The 11,566-nt window shown below is 38.3% G+C and overlaps 1 protein-coding gene across 3 annotated transcripts in view; it reads left to right on the plus strand.

Annotated features, from left to right (window-relative positions):
* ZEB2 (zinc finger E-box binding homeobox 2) overlaps positions 1–11,566 on the plus strand; it is a 131,977-nt gene that overhangs the window by 114,910 nt on the left and 5,501 nt on the right. For all 3 annotated transcript variants that reach the window (XM_022569672.3, XM_022569678.2, XM_089916857.1), the window contains 4 exons: positions 652–760; positions 1,688–3,660; positions 5,042–5,222; positions 11,519–11,566. The exon at positions 11,519–11,566 is cut by the window's right edge. In XM_022569672.3, coding sequence (XP_022425380.1) covers positions 652–760; positions 1,688–3,660; positions 5,042–5,222; positions 11,519–11,566 — 2,311 coding nt within the window. The remainder of the gene's footprint in view (positions 1–651; positions 761–1,687; positions 3,661–5,041; positions 5,223–11,518) is intronic.

Consider the following 11,566-nt stretch of genomic DNA (forward strand, 5'->3'; position numbering starts at 1 on the left):
TCTTACATGCAACATCTCAGGGAAAACAGAGTTTATATTTGCTACTAGCATAGTGAATGGGGTATTTAAACATGCTTATCATGTAATGAAATAGTTATAGTCAAGGATTTTTAAATTTATGTGTGTGGGGCTTTTTTTCCTTCTTTAAAACTGGTATTCCTTCATTATAAGATATACTTTTACCTCAGTCCAGAAAATATGATAAAATGAGTTATTTGTGTGGGGAGTTTTTTGGGGAGACTATTTAGGATTTTGAGGATAATATTAATTTTTTTCCTTGACAAAACAGTTGCATTCCAATAGGGAATCTTCAGATTTTAGAATTTGCAGTAAACACAGAGAACCACAAACATCTTTGCAATGATGCTTTCTCATCTGTAACGGCTCAAAGAAACATTCTGGAAAAGAGACTACAGAGATAATCCTAAAGCAAGTGTTGGATGCGCATGTGAAAGCACTTTTTTTTTATTTGTTCCAATTTTATTGCCAACATTATCACTTTTATTGCAACTCTGAACGGCTGGGCAAATAAATAAACATGCACTCAAACCTTTTGGCCTGTCTGAAAATAGAGGCCTTTTACAAATATTTGTAACAAATTTCCTTTGTTCCTCCTGCACAAAACTGATGTCAGTCTTCCTCCTTTTATAGCACCAAATGCTGACCCAAGGAGCAGGTAATCGCAAGTTCAAATGCACAGAGTGCGGCAAGGCCTTCAAATATAAACACCATCTGAAAGAACACCTGCGAATTCACAGTGGTGAGTAACAGAGGGGCTGGTGCTTACATTTGCATTTTGTTTCATTAGGGGCATTTTTAAAGATCGTGTAAAATTTACACAATCCTGTATGTAGTTTTTTGGATCTACCCATTTATGTCACAAGCTATGTGCACCTGCTTTGTCATCGTGAGACTTATGGTACCACCAGTAGCACTACTAATAAGAAGAGGAGTGCTTATACTTCTTGAAAATTGCAAATGCTTTGATCTATTGTGAAATCTAGAGGCTCCTTTTTGTCCTTTTAAAAACTCTTCTACAGATTAAATGTTTTGACCTGAAGAAACTCAGCTGGCAAATTCTGAAGGATATTCATTTTTGATACCCAACCTTGAAAGAAGAATGTGGGAGAATTTTGGAAAAGAGCTTTTGTATGATAAGTGTTCCTTGATTCCTGAGAGCTGTATATTACAGAACAACAACCTACCACTGAGATTTCTTCTTTATAACTATTTTGATAGCTCTGCCAAGCATTTTATTACCAAATTGGATGCTATTCAAAGGACTAGTTGGATTGGTAGAGTCAATGGAATCTTCACAGAGTTGATTAAAGCCATGGCTACACTTCCCTTTGAATACTGTGACATCTTTATCGTGCTATTGACCACACATTAATCTGACACTCTGTTTAAATAGGAGGCCGCCGATGGCAAGACCAGATTTGGGATCTTGGCTGAAAAAGGCACAGATAGCCCTCACCTTCCACTGCTAACATCTTGAATTATGTCCTTCCAGGGTAGATAAAGCCCTGAAACAGTGATAGCCACATAATTCTAATCTAACCACCAAGAACGTAGAGGTGCCCCATTGTGTTCCTTTCCTTTGGTTGCACAGATTCTTGCCTTGGTAGACAACTGCAGTCGTTACCCAATCAAAAAAATGTAACGTCAATTTTAATTGTCATTTTAGGTGAAAAACCGTACGAGTGCCCCAACTGCAAGAAACGTTTCTCCCACTCTGGTTCCTACAGTTCACACATCAGCAGCAAGAAATGTATTGGCTTAATCTCTGTAAATGGCCGGATGAGAAACAATATCAAGACGGGTTCTTCCCCTAATTCTGTTTCTTCTTCTCCTACTAATTCAGCCATTACCCAGTTAAGAAACAAATTGGAGAATGGAAAACCACTTAGTATGTCTGAACCAACAGGCTTACTTAAAATTAAAACAGAACCACTAGACTTCAATGACTATAATAAAGTTCTTATGGCCACACACGGGTTTAGTGGCACTAGTCCCTTTATGAATGGTGCCCTTGGAGCCACCAGCCCTTTAGGAGTTCATCCGTCTGCTCAGAGCCCAATGCAGCACTTAGGTGTAGGGATGGAAGCCCCTTTACTTGGATTTCACACAATGAATAGTAATTTAAGCGAGGTACAAAAGGTTCTACAGATTGTGGACAACACAGTTTCCAGGCAAAAAATGGACTGCAAGGCTGAAGAAATTTCCAAGTTGAAAGGTTATCACATGAAGGATCCATGCTCTCAACCTGAGGAACAAGGAGTTACTTCTCCTAATATTCCACCCGTAGGTCTTCCAGTAGTGAGTCATAATGGTGCCACTAAAAGTATTATCGACTACACGTTAGAAAAAGTCAATGAAGCCAAAGCTTGCCTCCAGAGCTTGACTACTGACTCAAGGAGACAGATCAGTAACATAAAGAAAGGGAAGCTACGTACTTTAATAGATTTGGTCACTGATGACAAAATGATTGAGAACCACAACATATCCACTCCATTCTCCTGCCAGTTCTGTAAAGAAAGTTTTCCTGGCCCCATTCCTTTGCATCAGCATGAACGTTACCTTTGTAAGATGAATGAAGAGATCAAGGCAGTCCTACAACCCCATGAAAACATAGTCCCCAACAAAGCCGGAGTTTTTGTTGATAATAAAGCCCTCCTCTTGTCATCTGTACTTTCTGAGAAAGGAATGACAAGCCCCATTAACCCATACAAGGACCACATGTCTGTACTTAAAGCATATTATGCTATGAACATGGAGCCCAACTCTGATGAACTGCTGAAAATTTCTATTGCTGTGGGCCTTCCTCAGGAATTTGTGAAGGAATGGTTTGAGCAACGAAAAGTCTACCAGTACTCAAATTCCAGGTCACCATCACTGGAAAGGAACTCCAAGCCGTTAGCCCCCAACAGTAATCCTCCCACAAAAGACTCTTTATTACCCAGGTCTCCTGTAAAACCTATGGACTCCATCACGTCACCATCTATAGCAGAACTCCACAACAGTGTTACGAATTGCGATCCTCCTCTCAGGCTAACAAAACCTTCCCATTTTACCAACATTAAACCAGTTGAAAAATTGGACCACTCCAGGAGTAATACTCCTTCTCCCTTAAATCTTTCCTCCACATCTTCTAAAAACTCCCACAGCAGTTCTTACACTCCAAACAGCTTCTCTTCTGAGGAGCTCCAGGCTGAGCCTTTGGACTTGTCATTACCAAAACAGATGAAAGAACCCAAAAGTATTATAGCCACAAAGAACAAAACAAAAGTTGGCAGCATAAATTTAGACCATAACAGTGTTTCTTCGTCATCTGAAAACTCAGATGAGCCTCTGAACTTGACGTTTATCAAGAAGGAGTTTTCAAATTCAAATAATCTGGACAACAAAAGCGCTAACCCAGTGTTCGGCATGAACCCATTTAGTGCCAAACCTCTATACACAGCTCTTCCTCCACAAAGTGCATTTCCTCCTGCCACTTTCATGCCACCAGTCCAGACTAGTATCCCTGGGCTACGACCATACCCAGGACTGGATCAGATGAGCTTTCTACCACATATGGCCTATACTTACCCAACTGGAGCAGCTACTTTTGCTGATATGCAGCAAAGGAGAAAGTACCAGCGAAAACCAGGATTCCAGGTAATGAGACATATCTTTTTGCTTCAGAGAGAGGAGGTGAAAATTATATCTTTTATGTGTATGTAGGAAAAACATCTTAGTGAAAAGAATCTAGTGCTGTGTTCTCAGCAGAAATAGAAGAGTGGGTTTGGACTTGAATCTAAAACTGAGTGAGCTCCACAAATAAACGGAGAAACAGTGGAACACTGTGCTACGTAAGCACTTTTGCCTTAAGAAAGATAAAGAACTTAATATTTATTTTTGAGATTTATTTGGATTGATCCATCTGCTTTCAGAATTATACATTGATATGAATATTTGGTAGCATTTACATAGATGCTAAAAGTTAACATTTATGACAGTCACAGACTTCTAGAGACGCTCACAGCTTGCAATAATGCATGTATAAATTTGATGTTCACTTCATTTTATAGTTTATTTGGAAGAGCATTTTAAAAATATTTTGTACATTCCACACGATTTCCTTTGTAGGTTTCAAGCTAGTAAATAATTTATGGTTTTTCAAATACAAAAGCAGGTATGTTCTAACATCACGGAGTATAATCCCTGTTTGCAAAATAGAAGTGAAAGTAGCAGGGCACCTCTGTAACAGCTGTTCCGGTATTCCAATTTACAGTACATCTGCCCTCTTTGTAAATGTATTTAAGCCTATTTAATCTTCTCTAGTATTAATTAGTGCAAACGTAGCCTAAGAAAACTGAACTGTGGGCTAGCAAATGGAAATGTATGTTATCATGCAAGTTTGCACTCCTTTGGATCAAGACAAAATAAATATCAAGAAATTTAATAATTTACTGATCCACATTCATTATTGCTCAGCGCTGAAGGCTGTTTTAACATAGATAGAACATTGATAAAAAAGTGTTATTAATATTCCCTATTTCAAATTAGAAAATTAAATATAAAAATATAGCTTGAGGCCTTTAGTTGGTAGACATACATTTAAATAGATTGCATAATAATAACATTTTGTACCTAAATATAAAATTCAATTAAAATGGGGTTTCCGCAGCTATGGATCATTCCTAAAGTTAAGCACGCTGGAAAATACACAAATTCTGATGTTTAATTCTCACTCACAGGTATTTCCTGATAGGAAGAGAATTCAGGAATTTGGGAGAGTTTATGTTTTTCTCACCTTCAGAGTTGACCATTTTCTATCCCTGAAAAACAGCAAGCTCTACCACCTAGGGCAGAGAAGGTTTATATTTTTGCTGAAATGTGAAACCTCATATATTGTTTGTGGAAAGTAATAGTTTTTAAAAACTAGATCGATCCGTCGCTAGCACCTCTGAGGTTCTCCAAATGTCAGCCGATGCGAAGTTGTTTGGTACAAACACAAAGAGAAGCAACTGTGTTGAACTATGTGATTATATCACAGGGAGAATTGCTTGATGGAGCACAAGACTACATGTCAGGCCTAGATGACATGACAGACTCCGACTCCTGTCTGTCTCGAAAGAAGATCAAGAAGACAGAGAGTGGCATGTATGCATGTGACTTATGTGACAAGACATTCCAGAAAAGCAGTTCCCTTCTGCGACATAAATATGAACACACAGGTATGAGTGACTTTGACTAGCTAGTTAGAGCTTCCCGGCCTGCTGTACATTTCATAATATTTAATGAGTACACTTGTGCAACATAAGATGTAGCATATGCTGATACCTTCAACAAGGAAGAAATAATGCTTTTGCCTAGCTCAGTGGGACTTTTTCGTTGCCTGTTTATTGGATCATTCATGTGTTTATCAGTGTGCTTGTCTTATATTTTTTGAGTTAGTCTTACACCAAATTCACAAATCATGTCAAAGATATATTTAAATGGCCAGGGCAGTGAAATGACATGACACAAGCCAGCTATTGAAAATATCTTCAAATTCTTAAGCTGTGATGAACCTGTATATGGAAAAATTTAACAATAAAAAATTCAGTCAATGCTGTATTCGTTTCATCATCGAAACATCAAGGAAGCCACGATTTGGGGGTAACTCTGTTTGGTTTTCATAAGTTGGCCATGTTTTGAATAAACTAAAAGCATTAGGACTGTGAAAGAAAAGACATAAAGTGGATAATAGGCCAAATGAGCTACTGGAATTACTAATATTTGGAAGACTAAAATACAACTTTCTAAATTTAAATAGTTTCTTTCCAATTCATGCATTCCTCATTAGGAAGCGTTGACAAGATAGCAGCCTGATTCTTCCCCATAAGGAGAGAAGTAATGAGTTAATTTTTCAAAAGAAAGCTGAAGTGCCATAAGGTGAAGCAATATTAGTTCCCACAATCCAAGATCTGATCTGCAACTGCGTGCTGGAGCTACGCCTGTGTTCCCTCCCTCCCCCTCCTTCCACCCTTAACCACAGAGTAACTCGGCTTCATCCCTGTTCTTAACCCATCTCCAGCTTTTCTCCAGTAGAAATTTGGCATGCTGTACTGGCCCTAAGTGGGAAAAGAAAGAATGTAGGATCGCAACCAAAGTACTGATGGGCGGAAATTATAGGAAAATTCTCATTTTAACCAAGATGTCTAGTATCAAACATTTTAATATAGGGACTTCCCTGGCGGTCCAGTGATTAAGACTCCGCCCTTCCAATGCAGGGGGCGCGGGTTCGATCCCTGGTCAGGGCACTAGGATTCCACATACCTCGCAGCACAGCCAAAAAATAAAATAAAATGAGCTTTGAAAAAATGTTTTTAACATAGAGGAAAAAATTAACCTAACATTAATGCTCTTTGGGGAAAAGTAATGAAGAGGCAAAAAAGAACAAGAAAAAAGAAGAAAAGGGAATGTGAATACCTCCTGTCACAGTTTGTCTAAATACGTAGCACCCTTTTTAGTGACTGAAAACCATCCTTGGGAAGCCTTTGTACTGATCACTCTCCCTTATTCCTCACTGGGCATGTGAGGGAGGCAGTACAAGTGACCACAATCACCTGAGGGTCAGGGAAAGTTGGGTGAGTCCTACAACGTTAAGTGTTGAGGGTATTTGTAAAAAGAACAAGGTTGATTAATAACAGCGCTCTTATTCCAACCAACCCAGTTTTCTTTTCCTTCAGTTGTCTGATACTAATTGCTATGATTTCAAAAGTTCAACTAATGATACTTTTAAAGCAACCTAATTTGAATAGCAAATCCCAATAGTTTTTACACTTGTTTGGTAAAATTCAATGTTTGAAACATCACAGTTTTCTTACATTTGTCTTTTTTTTTTAATTTATTTGTTTTTATTTTTGGCTGCGTTGGGTCTTTGTTGCTGCGCGCAGGCTTTCTCTGGTTGCGGCGAGCTGGGGCTACTCTTCGTTGCGGTGCGCGGGCTTCTCATTGCGGTGGCTTCTCCTGTCGCGGAGCACGGGCTCTAGGCACGCAGGCTTCAGTAGTTGTGGCTCGCGGGCTCCAAAGCGCAGGCTCAGTAGTTGTGGCGCACGCACGTAGTTGCTCCGTGGCATGTGGGGTCCTCCCGGACCAGGGCTCGAACCCGCGTCTCCTGCGTTGGCAGGTGGATTCTTAACCACTGCGCCACCAGGGAAGTCCCTGACATTTGACTTTTATGATAGATATCAATAGATGTTTTCTTTAGTACCAAGTCCTATTTTTGTATTATAGATTAAAGATATTTTCATACCTAAATTTACTTTAATATCTTAATCAACCTCAAATATATTTTGTATTCATTATTCAACTACAATAGGCACATCATTGAAGGCATCTTTCCCTCTCTGATTGGTTTTATTATATGACCATATGCAAACTCTACCGTTTACTACATGGTGAGTGTAAAACTTTTATTTTAGTGAGGGCTGTCATACATATTGACATCCAGTCAGTATCTTTATTTCTTATAAATTAGTCTATAAACTTCAAGGTGTATAGATAGTTAAGAGACCCCAAAGTTGACAAATGCAAATATGCATAATCAATTTGAAAAATATACTGTGCTAAAAAAAGATAAAATATTCTGGTCCTTTAAGATGTGAGATCAGCTGCCTAGAAATATTGCCTAGCAACAAGATGCTAACCATCCAATGGTTTCTCTAAACATGTGATTAATTATCCTCCTGTTGGCTTCCCAGCTTGTCAAGTTTCCAGTGTGTTAACTTTTTGGTCTCCTGACCAAATATCTCATGACATTACTATCTGTCAGTTATTAGGTTCCATCAAAGTGAAGTTCTTCATGAATTTTCTATCAGTACGATATATGTGGAAATTTAGTTCATTTTCCTTCCCTAATTGGGCCCCACAAGCCTTTTATTTGTTTATATTAAGCACTAGTAATACTTTGAGAATGTGTTAATATGAAAATTATAAGTGAGAACAATCTTTGGGTTGATTGATTCTAAGGTTGGGAAATGAAGTTGAATGGTCATTTGATTACGTGTTGATTACGAATGTGTCATTGATAAAGTGTGTTTGTTACATCTGTCTACAATTTAACATATAGAATAGTTTAAATTATGAAGGAAATTATGAGCTACTTATTCTCGAGATCCTGTGCTCTTTTACCTCGGTCTGTTTAATTTATTTCCTAGGCAGACACCAAAGATACAATGCTTAATTCTCCTTACCAATAGCTCATTGATTGCTTGCTTTTCCTGGGAACCGGGACTGGGACAGAGGAAGGAAACACTACATAAATGTTGATTTCAATAGGATTAATTGTCACAAACAAGGACTGTGAAATGAACAATCTGAAACTCCTGTTAGGCACTGTAAAGCACTCACTTATATTCCACTAAAATTTAAATCTGACATTTATTGAGTACTTTCTCTATTGAGACATTGCAGTAGGTGCTCTTAAACCCACTTTATTTAGAAAAGTAATAAAAATGTTTCTACTTTTGAGTGAAGTCAGAGTTTCAAATAAATTACCAGCCAATTTTGTTTCTCAGGTACATGGTAATATTTTTCATACCGCAAACCTTTCATTTATTAACTTCAGTTATCATTCTAGCTGTCAGGTGAATCATGAATCTTGATATTAGAGAAAAAATCTTACCCTGAAAAAGTTTTGACTCACTCAGTATCAGTTTGGATGATTTTTTCTGCATCTTGTTCATGTGGAAATTTAATTCCAGGACATCTTGATTTGAATCAGGTAAACCGATCAAACAAGTTAAAAAGAGATAAATGACGAAGTAAGTTCCTATTTAAATTGAATTTATTAAATGCTTACCAGTGAAATTTCTGGAGATGAGTAGAATATTTAGTGCAAGGCATAGGTCAACACTCCTGCTTCCCAGTTCTGTCCTTTGTATGGCATAATAGCTGAACATTTTATTCTTTTAGGTTGTCAGTTCATAGTGTAGAATTAATGTATTTCAATATAAGCATATTATTTATTATCAAAGGAATTTCCTGAAAATCAATTGCCGGTAGCCATCGAATATCTGTATCTTAGACTGCAGGTCAGTGGGCATCCCCCAGGCATTTCTAACAGGCCTTGAACTTGTCCTTGAGAATGCTCCTTCTCTCTCGGGATGCTGCTCTGTGTTTTGTTCCTTTGGAAAAGAGAAAGCCACATCAACTGTGATGTTCATTCAAAGTTATTCACACGCTGATCCACGTAGTTACCTAACTGATAGACATTTTTGTGCTCTTGAGCTGCTGAGACATTTAGGGAGGTGGTAGGACGGTTCTGCCCACGTGTGCTGTAGCAGCTAAAGAACCAGGAAAGTTTTAATCTGCAATTTCTCTTCTCTCCACTCAGATTCATTTCATCCATGTACTCTGCTCCTGATACATGCATCTTGCTTACGACTTGGGAAATTATTGAACATGTATTCATAAATACAAATAAAAATATGAAACATTCATCGAGTGCTTACTATGTGCAATCCTTGTGCTAAACACTTTACCTACATTGCCTCCTTTACTCCTTATGTCCAGTCTACAAGTTAGGTCCTCAAATAATTTCCGTTTTACTGACAAAGACCCTGATCCCTGGAGAGGTTAACATGCCTGAGACTGCACAGCTGGTCATAAAAGATGGGTTTGAACCCAGGCAATCAGACTCTAGAACCCATCTTCCTTATCTAGCACTGCACCACCCTGCCTCTGTGACTGAACTGCCACTGTCAGAAACATCTTATCCTAGCTCCTGATAGCATTTTTTTAAAGGTCCAAGTACACACAAGAGAGAGCAAATTCATATACAGCGACTTGAGATTTTTCGGGAAGGCAAAACCTCTGTCTTTTTCCCAAATGCACTTCTGCTTCCTTTTAAATTACCTTCCCACCCAGTGGTCTTGTGAAATGGAAAAGCACCCAGTGGTCTTGTGAAATGGAAAAGCACACTATCTTTCCAAACTCTTGGCACATTATTGAAATTTTCTTCTCTGTTATCTAGTTTACCTCATTTAAAACAACTTTTCCCAAAGTTAAGGAGTGGTTCTTGTGTTGTTTGAATTACACTTTTTTTCTTCAGACTATAAGCTGCCTTTGAAGCAGATTACTTGAATCTTCTTTATTCCCAATAACAATGAGTAGCCACCAACAGCTACCTTTCTGATTTTTCCTCTTACAGGTAAATAACTTCTTCCTACTCCAGTGTTGTGCTTTACCGTGTCTTATCACTTGATTTATATTGGACGTTACAGTAAGATAAAGATCGTTGATGAAATAACATATAGCAGCCTATAGCATTTTCTAAATAGTAGCCTGCCCCAGAGGCATTCAATAGCATTATTAAAGATATTTGATTACTAATTGAGATTATGTATCACCATATAACTGAATACCTGAGGCGTGTAGAATGGTTTCCTAATCTTAATGTCACTTGGCAAATGAAAATGATGTTGAATCTACTAATGCTGGTTTTCAGTTGGCTGAAATTCAGGTTTGTATTAGGAAAGATAAGCACATAGCTTCATGTATGTTATGATGAGACATACTGCTCTCCATGACACATTTCTGACTTTAATTCTGGAGCATCAGTCTGATCAATTTTTTTTTTTGTAGTTCTATTTTGGAAATAAACTTTTAAGTATGGCAGCTATGGAAGGTGTTGAAGGCATTCCAGTGCTATTTGTGGCCTGGAATCAACCAGATGTGTTTAGGCTTGGCACCAGTTTCAAGTTCCAAACACTGGTTAGAAACTGCCTGGAATGCCAGAGGAAATACAGCATTCTCTAGCTGAAGAGTATTTTAACACTCAACAAGTGGCTGACATCTCATGGAAAACTTTAGAGGGAAAACACTATTTGGGGTTAGTTCAACCTCCATGACATCCATCTTTCTACTTTGTGTTTTCAAATGATTTCTTCTCTAATTTGTATTCTTAGAAGCATTTGGCTGATAAGACATTCTTAACATCATCTTTCCTCTATTCCTGCTTCTGCCTGACCTGACAGTTTGCTCCTGTTTGAGCCGTAAAGCCTATTTCCAAAGCACCCGTTTGTGAGGTAACAAGCAGAGGATATACAACTGGCAATGCCAGCGGTGATGCCTTCTTGATCACTTTTACACAAGTCCTTCTTTTCAAAATGTACAGAAAAGAAGTACCTGAAAACCACGTGCTAACTAACGGCACGAGAAATTTCTTGTTCAGTAGGACATTTTTCAGAGTTTTTAATGAGGCAATTAGAAATTAAAAGATTCATTTCTGAGATTTTTTCCTTTAGTAGCTTTGGAGTTTCTTCTTGCTTATTAGCTGTATTGCACCCAGAAGCAAGCATTAGAGCACCAAATCATGAGATGAAAACGCATGTCCCTAACTCTCCCTCGATGAGCTTGAGGTGTGTTGATCTTTCAGCCGTTCGCAGACTCCCTTCTGCCTCCATCTGGACACATTTACAGAATTCTTGGCAAGAGACTTCCCGCACAGACACTAATCACCCTGTAATCTTGTTCTCTCTCCCAGGAAAAAGACCACATCAGTGTCAGATTTGTAAGAAAGCGTTTAAACACA

Source organism: Delphinapterus leucas, chromosome 8, assembly GCF_059928025.1.
Source record: "Delphinapterus leucas isolate spDelLeu-1000000601 "Yukka" chromosome 8, BTC_Dleu_Yukka2, whole genome shotgun sequence".
NCBI lineage: Eukaryota > Metazoa > Chordata > Mammalia > Artiodactyla > Monodontidae > Delphinapterus > Delphinapterus leucas.